Source organism: Onychostoma macrolepis, chromosome 22, assembly GCF_012432095.1.
Source record: "Onychostoma macrolepis isolate SWU-2019 chromosome 22, ASM1243209v1, whole genome shotgun sequence".
Classification (NCBI taxonomy): domain Eukaryota; kingdom Metazoa; phylum Chordata; class Actinopteri; order Cypriniformes; family Cyprinidae; genus Onychostoma; species Onychostoma macrolepis.
The window spans coordinates 33,615,187-33,638,464 of NC_081176.1; the positions used below are offsets into that span (position 1 = coordinate 33,615,187).

Below are 23,278 nucleotides of genomic sequence, written 5' to 3' on the forward strand. Positions count from 1 at the left end.
AGAACTCATGAATATCATGCAGCTCGCCTCTGAACGTCTGTGAGAATGAGAGGGTTTGTCTTCATTCACTCACTATTCATTCACATTCACAATTCAAAACAACTCTTTTCTAAAATATGTAATTGATTGCTGTGATCAAAGCTGAATTTTCAGCATCATTACTCCAGTCTTCGGTGTCACATGATCCTTCAGAAATCATCTATTATACTGTTATACTGTACACATTTCTGATTATTATCAATGTTGAAAACGATTATTGTGGAAACCATGATTTATTTGCAGGATTCTTTGATGAACACAGTTTAAAAGAACATCGTTTATTTGAAATCTTTGGCAACATTATAAATGGCTTTACTTTCATTTTTGATCATTATAATGTGTTCTTGCTGAATAAATATACATTAATGTATTTAAAAAATGAAATTTTTAAATTCTAAAAAAAAATTTTTCCTTAAAACAAATGTTAAAATGTGACTGACCCTGACTCAAATATATTCTCATTAAATTGTTATTCACATTATGAAACATTTATTATTTATATGAATGCACTATTGTAGTATTTTTTACATTAAGCCTGCAAATGTGTACTGCAAGGGGAGAGGAGTGCATTTAAATATAATTGTCTTTTGAATGGCACTATGATCTTAATGTTCCTCAAATAAGCTTTTTTGGTTACACTTTATTTTAAGGTGTTCTTGTTACAGTGTAATTATAGATTACGTCACTATACATCACTAACTTAGATTCAAGTACTGAGTAATATTAATTAACTACATGTACTTAATATATGGTTAGGGTTAGGATTAGGTAGGGTTACTTGCACGCAATTATGCATCATTTATTGTTATTATGTAAGAACATGTAACAAGGACACCTTAAAATAAAGTCTTACTGCTTTTATTTATGTATTGGAGTGAAATATGACCCAGAAAATGTTCTTTGTGAGATTCACTCATTAAGCACTGTGAATGTGTGTAAAACGCCAGCAGTTCTCACAAACTCTTTACAGATCACTGCATTGATTAGTTTCCTCGAGTGTGTGTGGGTTGCTGGAATGCTGTGTTAAATTCAGTCCCAGCATCACCCTGACAACAACCCGTCACCCGTCAGCCGTTCCCACATCACACATTAACATACAAACCCCCTCAGACCACACAGTTAATAGCTAACTTCATCCACTCCAGTCATGTTCTGTTGTGTTTGAGCGCTCATCTCAATCTCATCACTGCACTCATGTACCAAACATTTAGTTACACATTGCTAATGATGATATGGTGAAATATAACTTTGTCACTGTATAACACTGTGCTCTAGATCACTACAGCTCGAGTGGCAGATTATGTGATGCCCTTTCAAATAAATGGAAATATACACAATTCCAATAAAAAAACAAATACTATACAGTATATATATATATATATATATTAAAACACTTTTGAACAGTAATTTGACCAGTTTTAGGGTTAAGAAAGTATTTATGAAATATATACTTTAAAAATTAAACACGTTTAAAAATAATAGAAATTAATTTTTAATAAGAAATTATTACAATATTTTGAAATAATGAATAAAATAAAAAATATTTTCTAACAACAAAACAGTCAATTTAATTTCAGTGGGCAATTTTGACGATTATTTAAATATATATTTATTTATTAAATATATATTAAAATCAATGTTAACATTTTTGTTTTTGTAATGCCTTCTTCCATCTTTATCCTGAAATTAGTAAGTGGTGTAACTGGTTGTAGGTGTAACGCCACTAACAAAAGAGTATGTGAGTCAATGGTAAATTAGATTTACTAAATTGACTAAAGTCATACATTTATTAACAGTGGCCATAAGTTGCCAAATCATGCTAATCCCAATTAAACCATCTTTACCATTTTAGTGTGCAATGCATTATCAGATTGCCTTGTAGATGAAGGAATTAGATTTTGGAATTGAGCTTAAGTAAGAAACAAGAATGATGATTTTATTTTTAGTAATTCTGTTGCAATTACAGTATAGAATGATCCAAATATACGAAAAGAATTAGCATGTTGGAATTAATTGAGAAATTTTGTCAGAACGGGATCCATTCAGCAAATTCCGAGTTATTATTAACTAAAACTAAAGTTAAAACCATTTTTTATTTTTAAATCATTGCTTGAAATAAAATAAAACATTAAATTTGTATATAAAGTAGTTGTGAAGACAACATTTCTCATGTTAGTTTAGTTTAATTTAAAGTACTAAAATAGCAAAAACAAAATAAATAAAAACTTATAAATAAAAATGCATAAAACCTAATAAAAATGTCAAAAACACAACAAAGTTGAACAAAAACATTAAATATAAAAACAAAAACTAATTCAACATATTAAAAATACTAGTGCTGTCAAACGATTAATCGCGATTAATCGCATCCAAAATAAAAGTTTTTGTTTACATACTATGAGTGTGTGCTGTGTATATTTATTATGTATATATAAATACAAACACATGTATATATTTAAGAAAAATATGCTATGTTTATGTATTAAATATATTTATATATAATAATATAAATGTACATGTAAATATTTTCTAAATATATACTGTATGTGTGTATTTATATATACACATAATAAATGTACACAGAACACACACATATATTATGTAAACAAAAACTTTTATTTTGGATGCGATTAATCGCGATTAATCGTTTGACAGCACTAAAAAAAAACATAATAGTATATCAATAACACTGAGTGTGTTGGAATGCTGGCAATTTTGTCCAAAGCGCCACCTATCAAAATATTCCCAGCAGCTGGAAACATTAAAATCAAGTCAGTTAAAGGCGTTCTGCAGTTAGCTGCTCAATATATCAACAGCAGCGGGCGACGAGCGGGCCAAAGGCATGATCACAGCCCTTTTCCATGAGGCTGCCAGGACTTTGAGTACAGCTGGAAAACAGTCTGACCCAGCGCCGCTGCCCCATCCGTCCTTTTCCCTCCAAGATAAAGAGCACAATGTCTCATGTTATGTTTATGAGTTGGACGAAGCCGAGAGAACGAGAGCGCTGAAGTCAGCATCCACGCTGGGCTCTTTGACAGCTCTTTCAAACACCCGTTTCGCACTATTTTGCTGCATAAAAATACGCATTTCCCTCCTCAAAGACACCAAATGCTTTGATTCTCTGGAAGCCCAGAACGGGACTCGACAGCATCTGATAAGTGTGTCCATATGCCAGCCGACTGTAAAGCTGGGCCGCCGCGAGATGCCGTCAGTCAACTGTGCCACATTCAATGAGGACGCAAAAAAACAAAAGACCGCTTGACACAAACCCCCGTCAGCTCATGATGGCACACAAGCGTCTTTCTCTTGTCTCCGAGTAAGTACAAATATAAAGAGTGGACACATATTAGCCTCATGTCTGCGGGACAAAGCGCTCATTGTGAATAATCCAACAGGAGACATGGGAATGAACTCTGGCTCTCACACACAGACCCCACCACTTTCCTTTCCATTCGTTGCTCTCTCGCTCGCTCAATTAATGCACTTGGCTCCACTTTGCTGAAAAACACAATGATCTTTTTTTCCATTTCTGTTATTTTCTGTTCTTCTTTTAAAAAAGGTTACTACAAGTGGTTAATAACAATCATTTTGATTAAAAAAATTGTGCTGTCAAACGATTAATCGCGATTAATCACATCCAAAATAAAAGTTTTTTGTTTACATAATATGTGCGTGTTCTGTGTATATTTATTATGTATATAAATACTAACACATGTATGTATATATTTTGAAAATATTTACATTTCTTTATTTATATTAATATAATTCATATTAGAAATAAATATTTTTAATATATAAACATAACATATTTTTCTAAAATATATACATGCATGTGTATTTATATATACACATAATAAATATACACAGTACACACATATATTATGCAAACAAAAACTTTTATTTTGGATGCGATTAATCGTTTGACAGCACTAAAAAAAATACATCAGGTATTTGACAAAGTTTCTCTTGTTACTCTCATTCTTAAAGATATGATCTTATTTTAATGTGAAACACTAGCTGGGTTTCCATCCAAAGTTGCGAATTTAACTTATGAGCAAAACTGGAATACTGCACAAAACATTTGCGAATAAGCACCGTTTCCATCCAAGGAGTCAAAGAGAACAAAATCTTCACTTCCTAATAAACTGGCACTAAATATCACTAAGAAAACTAGGAGAAGCCACTGAATATAATAATTTTCATATATGATAAATTACTTGCGCCGCAGAGAGAGCAGATGAAACACAATAAATGCGGTCATTGCTTTCGGAGGCGGATGCTGCTGTTTGAGAACGCAGTCGTTTAAGACGATTATAAAGAAATACTTTGACGATAGACTTTGCTCAGCCATTTCAGAATGACATTTCAGATGCTGTGCAACAAGATTGGTCCGCTGGTTATTCAAGTAATCCCGTTCCATGGCGTAAAGTCTTTTTTGATATGCATGGAGGAATTTATTCGCAAAATTTGTTTCCATCTCCCATTATACGCATTAACCCTTTTTCGCACAAGTCAAAAATCACCTCAAGTGAGCGTAAAAACATTTTTGCAAATTAAGGGATTTTTTTTTCTTGAAATATGGTGTTTACATCACTTGTTTCCGATGCGATACTTCAAAATGCACGTAAAATCAGGGTGATGGAGACATTAGGGATGTTACGAGAACCGATACTATGGTACCAAGTCAGTATTTACATTTTAAAATCCTGCTGGTAATTGTTATTCTTCAGTAGCGTAAGTACCGATGATACCGAAGGTAGTGATTAAAAAGTTAATGTTTAAGTAGTATTGTTATTTTTCCGGTGGTATCGACTTGGTATCAAGTATCGTGTACGTTTAGCGGTATCGGTACCGACTACTAGATTTTTGGTATCGTGACTTCCCTTGGAAACATGGCTAATGTTAGCAAAACATTTTAACTCTGTAATCAAACATATTAGAGAATTTTGTACATTTTTATTTTAAAACATCTTACAAAATCTTTACATACCATATGTTTTGGTCAGTAAGATATTTTAATGTTTTTAAAAGAAGCCTCCTTTGCTCACAAAGGCTGCATTTATTTATTTAAAAATACAGTAGTATTGTGAAATATTATTACAATTTAAAATAACAGCTTTCTATGTTAATATATTTTAAAATGTAATTTATTTCTGTGATGCAAAGCTGAATTTACAACATCATTTCCTCCAGTCTTCAATGTCACATGATCCTTCAGAAATCATTCTAATATGCTGATTAGCTGCTCAAGAAACATTTCTGATTATTATCAATGTTGAAAACAGTTGTGCTGCATCATATTTTTTAGAAACCGTGATTTTATTTTATTTTTTCAGGATTCTTTGATGATTAGAAAGTTCAGCATGTATAGAGTGTAGTGTAAATGTTTTGTAACATCATAAATGTCTTTTAAAATCAGTGCATCCTTGATGGATAAACGTATTTAATTTCTTAAAAGTAAAATCTAAATCTTACAAAATCTTAGACCATAAACATGAATGATAGTATATCATATATACATAAAACTGTATAAGAACATCTAAATGTGTATATATATATATATATATATATATATATATATATATATATATATATATATATATATATATATATATATATATATATATATATATATATATATATATATATATATGTGTGTGTGTGTGTGTGTGTGTGTGCGTGCGTGTGTGCGTGTTGAGAGATTGTGTGGGGTAAAATAATATATTTAAAATAAATAGTCAACACAATTTTTATTGCATTGTTAGCTGACTGCATGCAAAACCAAAACTTACAAGCTTTCCGATCTGCAAAAGAGCTGCTTGATATGTGTAATTTATTTGTGCTTTTTAATAAATTTGTCAAACAGATTCACTAATCATTCTGAACTGACTTGGGTTGCTAACTTTTGGAGGCAATGATAAAAAATTGTCAGTGAAATCGATCTATTTGTTCATATGAAAAACGTAAAAAAAAAAAAAAAAAGAAAAAGAATAGGGGCCAAAAACACAATCCTGTAGGAAATGCTGATTCCCACAATCCCAAATGATGCCTCCTTTATAAAACCCCAATAAGTGTTGCCATAAATCTCCAATTCTATCTCTAGTTTTGGAGTTAATTACAATCAAATGAGCAGTAATGAGTGAAGAGGCTGTCAGAGCAGCACTCACATGACCACACATGATCCAAAACTGCAATAAGACACTAAACAGCACCTGAGACAGACCAACACCAAGCGCCGCTCCAGCGGGTTACTGAGGCGTAGGATAATGGGGAGGATTTTGGTTGGGTTTGGCTCAGGTGTCTCTGTGCCTGTAGGGGTAATCTGTTCAGACATCAGCCGGCCCAAGGCTCTCAGAAACCTCCAGTGCACAGTTATGCAGCGTTACCTGTTCTACTCTCAACACCTGCTTAACCACGCTCACAATGAGTAAGAGACAGATTACATCGACAGAACAACTACACAGTCTGCTAATCGCTGCTTATGTTCATGTGAAGTGTGGCCCAGCAGCACACCCAGAGCTAAAATTAAACCAATACAGGTTCAACACGAGTTACACTAAACTCAACCAGACGTATTTGTGGTGTGTCGATTACAAATACATCGTTTTATCATAATTTGTGAGTCATTTTAGGTTTTCTGCTGTAAAATTGAAAAGAACTTATATTAGTAAGCAGTTTTTCACACTAAAATCATGTGAAAGAATGATCGTCCAACCCTTATTGATGCAAGTGGCCTGAGTGATTCAAATCAAAGACATACAAAACGGCTACTAATGAAAACATCTGTTGTGACTTGCGTGCATTCAATAACAAGAGTTGTTTTTTTTCCGGACACATCATGCGGCAGCAGCACATATGTAGAATATTAAATGACCAAAACGAAAATATTACAAGCAAAATCATGAGTGACAAAGAAGGCCTATACTTCAGGATACTTTTAAAAATAATAGTTGTTATGGAAATAGTATACTTTAAAAGTGTATACTTAATTGTGAACTGAATGTTATGTTTCCTGTCATTTAATTGCATGTTATTTGCAATTAAATTAAATTTTTTATGGCTTACAATTAAATTAAAATAGTAAAAATAGAACTTAAAGAGTGCTTTTGTGGCACTTAAGTACATCTTTATAATTCTATTGTCTTTTAAATATGGTTTAACTACTTCTGATTGTACTGACAAGCATTTATGCTAAACTAAAATATAATTTAATGTATTTCTAGTTGCGATTTGTATGTAATATATTTAAATATATGTGTAATATCGAATAACACTAGTTAAAATTTTTACATGATACCAAAATAAGTGTAGTTCGTTAAAGCATGACAAAATAGTATTAAAGCATAATGATTTAAAATGTACTTTAAAGTAAAACTTTTAATCCAGTGTTGCATTAATCCAAAGCAATGCATTACAATATTGCGTTACTCCACAAAAAAGTAACTAATTACATTACTTAGTTACTTTTTATGGAATACAATGTTACGTTACTTTTGCGTTACTTGTTTGAAAAAGTAACTCAGATATTTTGTTTTAAATTTAAAACTAATGTTACTAAAAAAGTAATCTGATTATGTAACTGAATTTGACATTATTACAAAGTGCACTTTTTGAAAGAGTCCTTAAGTGTGTTAAGAAACAGTCATGAAAGTGTCTCTCTTTAAGTCACTTAAGTGGCTTTTTATTTTATTAATATTATATTATTTGCAAGAATTTACACTTCTTTTTCTCAAGAGGTTTAAGGCACAATAACCACGTATTCCATTGTCACAAGGATAAAATAAATATAGTTTTAATTCTTTCATGACTGGTATGCCATCATATTTAAGGTTAGTGAATTCTCTCAATTCATTCTCCATTGACAGGTGTGCTACACAGCTTTAACGTTAGACCCTGACGGCACCTGACTCAAGACCAGATTAGAAACTTTGACGGCTGCATGTTAAATGGTCTGTCAAATTCGATTAAACTCAAAGAAAATAACCCCTGGGAACTCTCTCTCTGCTCTTTAGACGATACAGATTCCTCGGCAGCGGCATAAAGGCATTGCTCTCCTGGAATGTGTATTCTTTGGAGGAGCCACTTGGAGCAAATTTGACTCTTTTCTCTCCTCCTCTTGTCACCCACCTTCGTGCCGGTGACGTGGTGAGTGGAATGCATGGGCGTCTATTGCGTTTCAAAGATCAGACGCATGCCGGACCCTTCAGAAGAGACAGACAATAAGCATCACGCTTAAGTTGTCCTTCAGGGAAGCCCCCTCTGAATCCAGCAATGCATCACACGGGACGGGGCGACGCTGCTGTGAATCAGGGGCAGGCCCATGCTGCTGCTGCCCCCGATCCAGTCCAAAACAAATGCGACCACACACATTCCCCCCTGACTGCTCAATGAGACGCCCCTGCTAGAGGAGCGCCGAAAACAATGCATCCACATAACTGACAGAGACAGACAAAAACTCAGTGAGAGGGAGGAGTCTGTCACACAGTCTGTCAACAAGTCTAGAAGGGGGTGTAACCCTGATAAGCTCTGCCCACTCATGGATACGCCCCCACAAATCAGTGGGCGGTAACTCTTACACACAGAACCCCTTTTCCAATGCAATCAGCTCATGCAGATGCTTTCTGTACAATATAACAGTGATTTTGTGCCTATAAAAAGACAACAAAACACAAGCAACCATGGCTGTAATGATAGTGATAATTTTGCCTGGTGGGCAATAAAACATATCTAGAGAACAGAATATTATACATTTTTTGACCACCGACCATAGCAACCAGCCACAAAGATTTGTTAGAAAACTGAGACTGCAGCTGTAAAATCACATTTGCATTTCTGCATATTCAATCTAGTGTGCTTCTATCGTTTTTAAGAACATATGAGGTGTCAATAATGTTTGGTCGGTATCATTAACATCAAACCTTTTGACTTCATTGTACTGAATGTGAACAAATTTTAAAAGCATAAAACAAAAAAAACTAAAAAAATGACATAATATAATATTAATGAAATAAATGGCCATGGTGCACTTTCATGACCCTTTCTTAACACACTTAATTAGACTTTTTAAAAGTGCACTTTGTAATAATTTCAAATTAAACATTTTATGCAGTACATTTAAAATGTTTTACTAATCTTTTGTTGTGCTTTAAAAAGTACTTATTTTGAAGTTTATAAAAATATATTTTAGATCATCAGAAATCCTTGAAAGTACATTACAATTATGAAAGACAACGGAATTATGAAATTACATTTAAAAATGTACTTAGGTTTTATGGAAGTGGGTCAACTAATTGCATTTAATATAAAAGTAAACAACAACACAGCCTCATTTAATGGCAATTAACATGCAATTAATGATTCAATGTTAATTTTAAAGTATATAATATTTGTAGGTAACACTCTTTTTAAAATTTTTCTAAAGTGCACTACTTTTTCATGAGAATTTTGAAAATAGCAGCATGAACATTCTACTGAACATCTGCTTTGATGTGCCCTGCTTTTATATCTGGAATGTAATTTCAGTGTGAAATATCTCAGGGAAAAAAAATATATATATTATAGTTTATTTATATACAGTATATCATTTAATTTTTAAGTATATAAAACTGTAAAAACTGTAGTTTTATAAAACTTAAGTATATATTAAGGCTGTAAAAACTGTGATTCCAGGCAGAAGTGAAGCTGGAGCACAGATCTACAGCTGAGGGGATTTTCTATGGAAAGACACTGTCAGACAGCAGGTGTCAAAACTGTAAACCAACTTTTTTGGAAGTACGTAATTCTTATTTTCCTTGTTTTTCTTTTGAACTGCTCTTTGAAGTGCGTAATGCATGTTTATTGTTTTTACTTTGCCCAGAGCGTCCCTCCTGCCATTATTCTCATGAACAAAAGGAAATAAGCAGCTCCATATCCTGTAGACAGAGCCATCGCTTTCAACTGCTTATTGGAGAGGGGGTGCACAGACCAGCGAAAACACATGGAAAATACCTCTCAGAGAGAAACAGAGCACACGGAAAACTCAGACAGCCTATCCACACCAAAACAATCACAGCGAAGAGCTACACAAACTACTAAAACACTTCAAATGTAAAAGTAAGCACAGCAAATAATAATTCAAAATTCAAATCAAAAACAGAATTATTCCATTCTATTTGAAGAAAGTTAATAGTAAGCTAAACTAAACTAGGTTTTAAAGTAGAAGAAAACATAAACAGCATTTTTCCATGCAAAACACATTGCGACAATGATAAGGTGTTGTTGTCAGAGTGTTTCTGAGCAGGGTTATTATAGGTAACTAGAACTAAAACGAGGGAAGAAAAAAAAACAAACAAAAAAACGTAAGCTTACTTTTTTCCAGATATACTAAAACAACTAAAACTGAAATAAAAATGAATAAAAAATTACACAGACATATTTAAAAAATATATAATCTAATATATATATATATTTAATTACAAAAACACAACAAAATTATTAAAACTTTAAATAGAAAAACTTAAATGAATTCAAAATAATAACAGAAACTTCAATAGTAGTTTTAAATATCACTGATTTTGAGTGATTGCCAGTGTGTTTTAGGTTGTTACTTGCATATATACTTTCTTTTTTTATGTCTGATCGCTTAAAAAAGTAGTTGGGTTTAGAAGTTTATATACATTTCTGTCTTTCATGGATCACAAGTGAAGATATTTTGAAGAATGCTGAGAACCAAATAACACTTGAGCCCATTGACTTCAAATGTGTGGACTAAAGGTACTGACAGATTTTTATTATTATTTTATTTTTTTTTGGTCAACATATCTGTTTTTATGTTTCACAGAAGAAAGGAAGTCATACGGGTGAACTCTCTCTTTAAGTATGAGCAATAGCAATGCCTTAGCAAACAACGCTAATGAAGCAAACAGTTTTTCGGTCAGTACTTTAGTTCACTATCAGTAAACTGACAGAGATATGAGGGCCGTGTGCATCGAAATCTCCCATCCTCCCCTGCTAAAGGGTTACAGATGTCTTCCCAGAAGGGGATGTCTGTTGACGGTCAGCAACACTGCGAACTAGAGCCACTGAAGAGCTACAAACCTGCTTCTTTATTTAAACGTCGTAAAACACTTTGGCATCGAGCTCAGAGGAGCGGCGCGGTACACAAAGCAGTCGCTGTCAAAACACTTTCATCCTCTATCTGGCATTATTCGCGAACTAAAACGCATCTGGACGATCGACTGATCAGTGCAGAAGAACCAAGTTAAGTTAAACTCTTTCTTTGCTCTACTGCCAGACCTACATTAATGAAATCAAAGCCCTGAGTGTAGAAATACGCTCTTATCTGCTTGATAAGACTCTCCATGGAGATAATCAGCCATCTTGAAGGGGTTCTTTGTTTTCCGATGATTAAAGTGATGGCATCATGGCGTAAGTTAGGACTCAGCTTCACAAAAAAAGGTAAATAAACCACTGCACCCTAAAGGGTCGTTGACAAACATTGACGTTTTTCCATTCCATTGCGCAACTTTTTCATTGTTTTTCTATGTAAACCTTCTAGACGGACATTTTTGATGTCTTACGCATTTTTCAGTGTCTTGCGAATGACAAAATATGGCACTCAAGTTAAAATAATTTACATTTTACGGTCCATTGTCTGCTGTCAACAGTTTTATGAATCACAACTCACACATATTTAGCTTCCAAACCAAGCAAATGTTGCGAAATCTGCATGGGAAATTGTTCACCTTCATGCAAAATTCCCAATTGTTTTTTTTGCAGATCATCGGTAAATGTGATTGCACCTTAAAGGCCAGAAACACACTCCAAGTAAAAACAAACATGAACACTTGTCGTAAATAGTTCATGTGTGTTCTTGCACGTTGCTCAAGGGGGCGACAGAGTTGCCTTCAAGTGACTGTTCCATTAAACATGTTATTTACTCACGCAACTAGCAACTAGATTGTCCTCAAACTGTTACTCCACAACGACAGTTTGTCAATTTGTAAATTCACTAACGACAATAGCTTCTCCTGTGACATTGCTGAGAATGTGTAAAATAAACTGAGCACTCGTGTTGCATTATGAATTGCGTTCTTACACATTTTGGAATAGAACATGTAAAATAAAGTTTGTTCGACATTAAAATTCGGTCCAATTTTCACATGCGATTTTCCCAATGTCAAATAAATGACAATTGACTTTAAAAAATGCTAATTCACTCCCTGACAGTAGGTGGCGCTCATAGAAAAGCAGACATACAATTTTGCGTCTCTTAAACAAGCATTTGATGCGACAAACATTTCACTTTGAATTAATTTACACCGACACAAACATTTGCATGCCATTAATGCGACAGATTTTTTATAGAGAGGTATTTTAATGTTTTTTATCTCACTGGGAGGAAAACTGGACAACCAATAAGATTTGTGCTTTTGGTAATGGTTACTTCAGTGTGGTGGCGATAAAAATCCAAAACCTTTTCTCTTGTCGGAAAGTTGCACGACGCTTTGTGAAACAGGGTATTTCTGCTTTTAAGCGCCACCTACATTCAGAGAGTGAATTTGCATTTTCACTTGATTTGTCTGAACAGAAAAATTGCATGCATGCAAAAAAAAAAAAATCGGACCAAATCTTCGTACCAAACATTTGCGTTGGTGTGATGACATCTTGACACCTGCTTGTCCAAAAAAAAAAAAAAATCAGTCGCACTGATGGTATGTGAATATTAATGTCGTTCTAGCATTTAACTGATGATTTATCACACTATTTTGTCAGGCCTTCAGAGTATGCAGAAATGCACAGAAGACAATCTTTTGAAACAGTCAGTAAAGATGAGGCTTCAAACAAAGGCAGAAGAACACTGTCTAGTAGTGAGGACCATGAATAACAGATGCTTTTTCTGTATAGGATATGTGTGTGAGCCCAGAAGCCCCCCCATCAGCTGCTGCCGTGTGTGAAACGCAGCTCTCGTGTTATTGTAGACGTCAATGAGCTTACTGAGCACTTCATAACACTGGCCTTTGTCTGCAAACACCACAATACCACTGACTGTTTCAATGGAGCACCATGTGTTTGACTTACTAAGTACAAATAAAACACATGTATAGCATGTGTGACTACACTGTAAAATAATGCGACCAGCAATTGTTACCTTAATAAGATATTTCTACCTGATTTAACCCATAAACATTGATTTTTTTTTTTGGTATAAATTAATGTATATCGGTTGATTCAGTGAAATAATATTGCTTGGGTGATTGCTAACTAGTCCTAACTGTGCTAACTGTGTTATAGTTAAATGCAACTGGACTTTTCTATATGTAATTTCATAATATGGTTAAAGCGCTAAATTAAAATGAATTTTAATGTCATTTCGGTAACACTTTATTTTAAGGTGTCCTTGTTACACGTTACATGTACTTGCTATTATAATAACACTTAATTATGCATAATTACATGCAAGTAACCCTAATCCTAACCCTAACCATATTGTAAGTACATGTAGTTAATTAATATTACTCAGTACTTAAATGTATAATTACACTGTAACAAGGACACCTTAAACTAAAGTGTATCCATAATTTCTATTGTATGAAATACATTTAAATATATTTGTAATTACACATTTGTAATGAAGTTGCAATTTAGTGCATTTTAAATAACTTTAAATGTAATTTCAAATAACACTACAATTCAAATTATACAGTACTTTAAACATTCCGGGTGCAAATTGTACGTTTTATCACTCAGAAAAGTAACGTATCATCCAAGCTTATAGCAAAATACCAAACTTTAAGCATGAGCAATAGTAATAGATCACCACTAATAATGTATATTTTGCTAGTAAGCCTTTAACCGAAAATTGCGTGTTTAATCTTGTCATTTTACATTATTGACACACTATGCAACACACAGTTGCATTGACACAATCTGTAATGTTACATAAGCGCTACATAAATAAAGGTGACTTGACTTTATATGACTTTATTCTGATGTCCAGATGACATTTTATTGCAGTATGAGACCCATCTGTTTACATCACTCAAGTCTCTTTTACCTATTTATTCTATTTCTGCCCATTTCAACAAAGACGCTGGTGTTCAGCGCTCCCTCACACGGCATTTCCTTCAACTTTAATTGCTTTTATACAGTTTATATCGGCGAGTCACGCAAGGCCCTGAAGTGACTCGAAAAAAAATCACAGCTACAAAGAGACTTTTGTCTTTTGATGGCAGCTATCAGCGGAGAAGAAAGGGCCAGCCAGATGCGGCCCAGCCAACCAGCATCGCACGACTGGATCTTCATGACTTTCCAATTCATGCGCTGGACAGGAAGTCCCTCCAGCCGCAAGCGCAGAGCCTCCCGTGCCACCAGAGTCCAGCATCTCCTCTCGAGCTCCAGACAGAGAGAATCTCCACAAACACATGTGTTATGTCTGCAGCGCAGATAGCACAGCCACAGATTCCATTACAGGCCGCTTTATGCCACTGCGGCCCAATAGCCATTGTTTCGCCGCTCACCCCTGCCAAGCTAGAAACATTGTCCTGACATTCCTTCAGCGTCGGCCCACGAAAAGGGGGATACATTTAATGATTTCTTTAGTAAACATTTCCCGCAGCCCGGACCCAACAGTAACTCTGCTAACAAGTGATTTAAAACGTAATGCTACTGAATAAAAAGCTGGGATTGATTCGCTGAGGGACGTTACCTCTCCTTGACACAGCACATCTGGATTTCAATAACAGTTGAGCAGGATTTTGTTTAATAAACCTCCAGTTGCTACAGCAGACGCGTTTAGTTTACAGAATGAGTTGGATCAAGCGAAATGTTCCTCTCTCTACGTCACAGGCTTCCAACACGACTGTTATATATCAAACCCACAATTGCTCAGAGTTTATTTACCAATATAGCGTCATCACTGCCAGCCATATCAAACGCCAGTCAAACAACTGATAACAACCTCTGTATGCTAATAAAGAGTCTGTGTTATATTTTCATTTATATGGGTGAATCTCACGAAACCCGGTTATATTTCTCTCCAAAAACAAAACAAACAAACAAAAAATTATTAGAAATTAGATCAAATACAAATACATAAAATATTTTCAAATATATATATAAAAAAATATATATTTGTGTAGAAATTATATTTTGGATGATGATAATTAAGCATTTTAGGACCATTATAAGTTTTCGCGCTCGGACATTATTTTCATAAAAATGTAAAAATTCTTTCCTACAAATTCTCATTGCTGTAATGTGAAAAATATTTTATTAAGTGAAATTATTAAGTGAATACATTATTGTAGTTTTATTGTGCTGCCTTTGTGCTGAGTTGGAAAGCAAAACAAAAAACAAAACAAAATAAAAAACAGTAAAAACATTGTATTGCAGAGTAATGGGAATTTCTTTTTAAATTCTGGATGAGAATGGGATTTTTATGGACTACCATAATGGTAATGGAAAAAATGCATTTTTTACATTTAAAATTAGCTTAATTATAATTTTATTTATTTATTTTTTCATTTTGGGTTAATATGTGAGATGCAGGCAGGTTTTATGACATTCAAGTTTCCAGGCATAGAAAGAAAAAAAAGTTTAACACAAACAAAAGTGAACATTGTGTAAGATGCGAGCTGGCAGCGATAAAAACTTATTCACTGCTTATCTTCAACATAATGGAGAAAAACGGGCATCGACAAAGCCTGAAGGCAAGACCTTCTCGTGCTTTACGTGGCATCAAAAGGAGGCATAATTACAGACTGCCTTTGCATGAAGAAAGAACTATAAACACTTAAATTCTTTTGCCTCACTTGTTTGGACTAAAGCGGCTTTGGTATCAGAGCAATAACGATAAAAAATAAACCAGCTGGAGGGCGATCCTTTAATTATCTCCTGTTTCATGAAGTAAGGCGAAGAAATGCAGCTTTGATTAAAAACGCACAAAACTGTATGATTTTTAGCAAAAAGTAAGCATGGCTGTCAGTCGGTTTCGAAAGCAGATTGTACGAAAACGTACAAACGAGATTCAGCAAAACATAAAATAGTCACATATTTCCATGAGATTGTGTTACAAAAATGTGCTGTTGCTCTTCGCTATCAATCAGCTCAATCATTTCTGCAGAAACAGTCGAGCTGTAGCGCCTTGAACTGCAAGTTGTAACAAAGATATCCAGAAAGATGTTGAAGCAGAAAGAGGGGGGTTGTGTGACGCTGGAAAGAGATACATGTGCCCTAATACTGGGGGCAAACGAACAGCTGCAACCATCCAAAGAAGAAGAGTCTCTCTCAGTATACAATATTCACTTCCTGAGCCTCAACAAACTATTGTATTTTCTTCTGTGCATTTCCTTCCAAAAAAAAGAAAAGAAAAGAAAAGAAACGGTCCTATAGACATACGTGAGGTCAGCAGGAAGAGATGAAGCACGTTTATTAACTGGATGTGAGCGCAGGCTGATCATTACTGACAGGCCGCTTGGCTTCTCCTGACTGTTTAATTGCAGGGCGGTGTGAAGCTCGCGTCTGCTGCTTTGTTGGTGGCGGAGGTGTCCGCTGAATGTGTGGCAAGCCCTGGCACGTTTTCTCATGGCTTTCACACGAAGAGTTTCGGGTAAGAGAAGGAAGGGAACGTAAAAGAGAAGACCTGCAGCCAGATTGTCTCAGTAAAGCCCAAAGTCATTTGAAATGAGCTTCAGAATTAACACACCATCAAAGCATCGAGGTGAATCTGTAAAGTTATGAAACTGCATTTTTAAGTATTACCACATATAAATGGGGTTTGGTTGATAATCTGATGAAAGAAGAACATGGAAATTCTCACACAGAGGATGTATTTACACTACCAGTCAAATGTTTGGAATAATTCATTTAATATTTTGTATGTTTTTGAAGAGCTCACCGAGGCTGCAGATTAAAAACTTAGCAAAAACAATAATATTGTGAAACTAAAAGAACTCTTTCCTATTTGAATATATTTCCAAATGTAATTTATTCCTGTGACACACAGCTGAAATAGTGTTGGAATCAATCTTGGAATCTTTGATGAATAAAATGTTCAAAAGAGCAGCATTTATTTGAAATAGTATTTGCTATCACTTTTGATCAGTTTAATGCATCCTTTCTGAATAAAAGTATTTATCTGTTTACTTTTTCAAATCTTACACCAAACTTTTGAATGGCACGTCTCATGGTTTCCACAAAAATATTGGGCAGCACAACTGTTTTCAACACTGATAATATTCAGAAATGTTTCTCGAGCAGCAAATCAGTATATTAGAATGATTTCTGAAGGATCGTGTGACACTGAAGACTGATGCTGAAAATTCAGCTTTGATCACAGGAATCAATTACAGTTTACAATATATTCACATAGAAAACAGCTACTTTAAATTATAATAATATTTCACAATATTACTGTTTTTACTGTATTTGTAATCAAATAAATGCAGCCTTGATGAGCAGAAGAAGCTTCTTTCAAAAACATTTAAAAAGTCATAATTACTCCAAACTTTGGATCAGTAGTGTATAGTATTTTTATTTATTTTGCACAGAGTTTCTCAGCTGGTAGATTATCACCCAAGAAACGGGTTTCTGGGTTGCATAAAGCAGGGAAAAAATTAAATATTAACCATATAATTGGGCCCATTATAACAATTAAACTAAATAGGTTAATCAACTTTTAAATAACATTTTGTTGTGACATCAGTGTGTCCAAACAAGCTATTTTGATGCAAATTGATCTGTTACTTGGAAATACAGCTAATGCTAATACAATATTTAGCCCAATGTTTATTTCACGTTAAATTAATGCTATTTATGCATACACAAAATTGTCAGTTTTCCTACTCAGTCATGTCACATTAATATTTTTGCATTTTATCAGGCCTTTACGGAGTTAATAAAAGTTGTTTACTTTTGTACTGTTACTTCGCCACGTGGTTTCCAGTGTAAAGCTGAGATTTGAGAACCATCCCTGTTTATCCACAAACAGGACAACTACAACCCCAGAGGCTTTCTAGTAGGAGAGATGTGGGAAACTAATTGTTTAACTCATGGGTGAGAATTGCCATTGGTCTCTGGTGTCAGCAAATAAGATTTTGACACATTAAAGTGTTTATCATCTCAACACAATCAGTGAGCTGAGGGGGCAAGACCCCACAGTCGACGTCCCACCGAGGTGATCACAACCCTGGTGACTAATCAAGCCTCCTGCATCAGATAAGAGCAGAGTCCCCAGGGCCGCAGAAGAATAGCTGTCTCATTCCTACAGAGACGCAAGTCAAAACACACATTTACATTGAGACGCGCTGGAGAGATTGGCTCTCTCTGAGATATGCTAAACACCTCCTTATCAAGGTGAGAAAAGGCCTTGATCATAGGCCTGTTGTGAGAAACGTGTGTTGCACATGACAGTAAGCAAGACCGGGTGTTTTTGTCTTTCAGATCCACACCCAGATACTGTTTTGTGTGTTTCCGGCCCACGCCTTCCACAGGAGTGTGTTCATAGGTCAAAACGAAAGCTTAAACGTGACGGCAGAGATTTCATCAGTGTGAACACGCACTGATTTGGATCAGAAACCGGTTTAGAGATTATAACCTGTTTGGGATTTCTTGCTTTTAAAAACAATGTTTCTAGATAAGTGTAAGTAAATAAAACACTTAAAAGTGAAATAATAAAAACAAATTTTGTTTGTTGTTCACATTTAATTTATTCACGAGTGAAATAAATAAGCAACGATTGCTTTATGTTCATTTATGCTTTTAGTGGAATAAAGCGGACTTATGACTGGTTTTGTGGTACAGGGTCACAATTTCCTACCTTAAATATATCAAAACTTAATTTTTGATTAGTAATATGCATTGCTAAGAACTTCTTTTGGACAACTTTAAAGGCGATTTTCTCTCTCTTTTTTTTTTTTTTTTTTTTTTTTGCATCCTCAGATTCCAGATTTTCAAATAGTTGTATCTCGGCCAAATATTGTCCTATCCTAACAAACCATACATCAATGGAAAGCTATTTATTCAGCTTTCAGATGATGTATAAATCTCAGTTTCACAAAATTGACCCTTATGACCGGTTTTGGGGCCACAATTAGCCCGTATGCATTACAGTAACTGATTTATGGCTCAGCTAATGTAAAGCCGTGCTGGAATGTCGCGATCCACACATAATTAATGTAACACTTACTTGAGGAAGTACTTCTGTCCGCTGGGGGTGTACGCCATCTCCCAGCCCGGCGGCAGCGGCAGCTCCTCGGCCACATCGAAGGACTGGTGGCGGGTGTGAGAGTGGTGTCTCCCGGGGCTCGGAGCGCCCAGCGCGGCCGCGGGCAGCTGCAGCGAAGCCGGGGAGGAATGCGAGCGGACATGCGCAGCCTGGCAGCGCGGCGGGAGACTGCCGGAGTCGGTGCTGGACTGCCGGGAGTGCGAGCCCGAGTCCGGCTCCCTGAAAAACGACTCGGGAAGATGCTTGTTCCTCCAGGAGCTGGGCTTGGGGCTCATCACCGAGTTAAACAGAGCCTCCAGATCCGTGTCGAGGTCTTTGGCGACATGGATCACCTGCTGGCCCGGTAACGGCTGGAGAGGGTTACTGCTCATTTTGTTCGATATAAAAATACACAAACCCCAAAAATCGTATGAAAATACTCGATTAAAAATTAATCCTGGAAATCGTAGGAAGTTCTTTGGCTGGGCCTGTTTTTTTTTTTTCCCCTGCTCTTTGGTAAAAGTAGTTTCGGTCTACTTAAAAAAGTCTTTCAAAGTCTTTAAAAAGTTGTCATAAAGCTACAAAAGTGTATGTCATGTTGTCCCGCATTGAGAGTTTTGAGCGATATTCCTCCTCCGCTGCGTAACTTTGCGGCGTCCGCTGACGGAGTTTGTGTCCCGATGGAAAGTTTGTAAACTCAAGCTTTTCTCTCTCTCTCTCTCTCTCTCTCTCTCTCTCCCTCTGAGTCTCTGAGCGGCTCCTGTGTCACTCATGAATATTCAGTGACTCCAGCCCTCATGTATATTCAGTTCATCAGTGCCATACAGTTTTGCTCATAAAAGCAACTATAGATTATCTATGGATTATCCAGAATTTAGCAACTCAACAAATGTTGTGTTATTTTAAACTGAAGTGGTAGCCCACTCAAAACCAGATTGTCTTTGAACAAAAAGTTTAAGAAGAATCTGACACAATTATCTAAACAATTTATTTTAACCTATTAAATCTGGTTAATTTGAATGTGCTATTTTACTACTATACTGTACTGTATAGTCATATATTTATTATTATTACATGTTAAATATTAACATTTCTAATTAAATTTTAAACATACATTGCAAACAAATAAATGAAATGATAACAAATATGAAATTGTACATTTAATCATCAACTTTGTTACTGCTAAAATATTATGAACACAAAATATTTTTATCCAGAATTCCCAAACTTATTAATGTAAAGTTGGCCTATTAAATATTGTAATAAATAATGAATGTATATTTAATGTGTAAGTTATTATGAGGAGTTATTTGGTAATTTGAGTTATTTAATTAACTGTGTAGCATGCATTTATTTATTTCCTAGGTAATTAGATAATTTATAATAAAGCTGAAATAAAATAAAATATAAATAACAGATAAATTAGAAATGTTGCCTTGGCTACTAACTGAAATAAAAAAAAAAAAAATGTCAAATACTAAAGCTAAAACTGAAATGAAAAAATGAATCAAAATATAAATGTAAAAAAAAAAAAAAAATCCAATTATAAAGGCGAAATCGCATAAAAATAAATCAAAAATGATAAAATGACAACTTCAAATACAATATAAATGAAAACTGAAAATATAAATATAATATATAAACTTTTTCTCAATCGATTTGACACATTTTTTCAAATGTAATGTAATTGTTCTCCAAAGAATTAACTCAGCCATCTAAACACTCTTTTAAACACACATTTTATTTCAATGCATTTATTTAAAGTACATACTAACATCAAAACTAACAAAAATAAATGTTTGTTGACACATTCTTTGGCTGGGAGTTTTGTTATACATATAATAAAACAAAACAGTGCTGCATATAGAGTTTTGTGAAAAAGTGTTTGCCCCATCCTGATTTCTTCTGCTTTGTGTGTGTCTAAACAAAACACAACACAAACCAGAAACAGCCTGAGTAAACACATAATACAGTTGTGTTTATTTATTTCACTGAAGCCTATCAACCGTGTGAAAAACCAGCTACCCCTATTACATTACACGTTTTAGGTAATGTAATCGGACAACTTTTAGATTACTTTTGAACCGTGAATATGCAAATGTGTCACTAATTTATTATCTTATTACCTTAAAATCTCAATGGGTATTTCAAGTAAATTTATTAGGTGAAAGAGGTTCAGCTGGCAAAAAAATAAAAAATAAAATAAAATGTTTGGGTACGCTGCATTACATAAAAATGAGAAATAATGTGAACTTGTGCACTTTAGTGTGTTTGAAAGATAACTCTTTGTGTGAATGAATGTCCCCAAAACTGGAAGACTTTCTGAATGTTTATGAGTGGTAGGCTATTTAGAAGAAATTTCAATTAGTTTATTAAAGTAATGTAACTGATTACATTTAGTTACTTTTTGATTACTTTTCTAAATTTCTAATCCTAATGAATGTTTTCAACTGTTAATCATTTTCAAACTTTTAAAGCAGGCAGGGTTAACCTTACAGTGCTCAACACTGATTACTGTTAGACTTAGAAAAACTTAATTTTAAAGCACAGCCACCGCAAAATCAGACTTTAGCACCTCTATTTATTTTGAGATCGTTTTGAGGCTAAATACAGATTTTAAATCATAACAAGATGAAGTTTAATAGCTATGATACTGTCAAATCTTTGCATAGCTACGACAGGAAACACTGGCATCTAACAATACATAAACCCAAATAGGAAATTAAACAGTTTTTGAATAAGCATGTGTCCTATTCTGTGTCCTAAACTCCTGAAACATTGGTGTCTCATATTTTAGAGCAGTCATGCAATTTATGAATGAAATTTATGGATTCCAGAATCTCCTTGACTCGGTAGACTGCTCCTTCATCCATTATGAGCGGGAGAGGGTTCCTCGTTCCGGTCAGGCCCTGTGGAGACAGGAGGAGAGAAGGGTTTGAGTAATGATACATGGAAGGTTGGGTGAATTCTATATTGTGGAGGTAGTTGAAGTCTATAGGTGACCGGGTTAATGCGCTCCAGGATGGTGAAAGGGCCAACGAATCAGGGACTTAGTTTGCGGCTAGGCAGGCGCAGTCTGATGTCTCTGGTTGACAGCCAAACTTTTTACCCAGGTTGGTAGTCGGGGTTGTCCTTCCTCTGGACGTCGGCTGTCATCCGTTGCCTGTGTATGAATCCTGGAATACCGAGGGGGCGTTGACTAGCCCATATGGCATAACCCGGTATTCATAGTGGCCGGTGGGAATTACGAAGGCGGTCTTCCATTCATCTCCCTCTCGGATTCGGATGGGATTATACACGCTGCGGAGGTCCAGTTAGGTGAATATGGTGGCGCCGCGGAGTTGTTCCAATGCTGCTGGGACAAGAGGAAGGGGATACCGGTACTTAACAGTGATGTCGTTCAAATTTCAGTAGTCGATGCAGGGTCGTAGGGTCCTTTTTTGCGACGAAGAAGCTGGAAGCAGCAGGGGAGGTAGATGGAACAATGTATCCTTGTTGCAAAGCCTCCTCAATATACTCCTCCATGGCCTTTTGCTCCGGTGGTGACAATGGATAGATTCTTCCTCGTGGTACAGGCTCACCCGGAATGAGATCGATCGCACGGTCCCATGGCCGGTGAGGTGGTAGCTGGGCAGCCCTTTTCGGACAGAAGACGTCACTAAAGTGGGAATAACAGGAAGGGATGTCGGTGGATAATTTCTCGAGGGCTCTCAATGGTACCGGTATCGATGCTGGAACAAGTCGGGATGGTTGTGGTAAGTTGGGGAAGCAGTGAGGAAAACAATTCTCACCCCACTTTAGGACCTCTCCCGTCCTCCAGGAGAGATGGGGATTGTGCTGCACCAGCCACGGGCGACCCAAGATGATGTCCACAGTGAAACCCTCCAGAACCAATAAATGGAGCTCCTCTTGATGAAGTTGCCCAATTTGTAATCGTATGGGTCCAGTACTGCGGCGGACGGAACGTCTTGTGATGGGTTTACCGGAGAAGGTCCCCTGCGATGAAGTTCCCCGCGGAACCAGAGTCGAGGAGGACGGTAACTGTAAGGACATGAG

At 35.5% G+C, this 23,278-nt stretch overlaps 1 protein-coding gene across 3 annotated transcripts in view; it reads right to left on the reverse strand.

Moving 5' to 3' along the window:
- Positions 1 to 19,945, reverse strand: part of wwtr1 (WW domain containing transcription regulator 1) — a 52,204-nt gene extending 32,259 nt beyond the window's left edge. Inside the window, exon 1 of one of the 3 annotated variants that reach the window (XM_058760263.1) lies at positions 19,205 to 19,945. In XM_058760263.1, coding sequence (XP_058616246.1) covers positions 19,205 to 19,614 — 410 coding nt within the window. In that variant the 5' untranslated portion in view covers positions 19,615 to 19,945. The remainder of the gene's footprint in view (positions 1 to 19,204) is intronic. The other 2 variants (XM_058760262.1, XM_058760264.1) reach the window with 2 other exon arrangements.
- Positions 19,946 to 23,278: the final 3,333 nt, after the last annotated feature.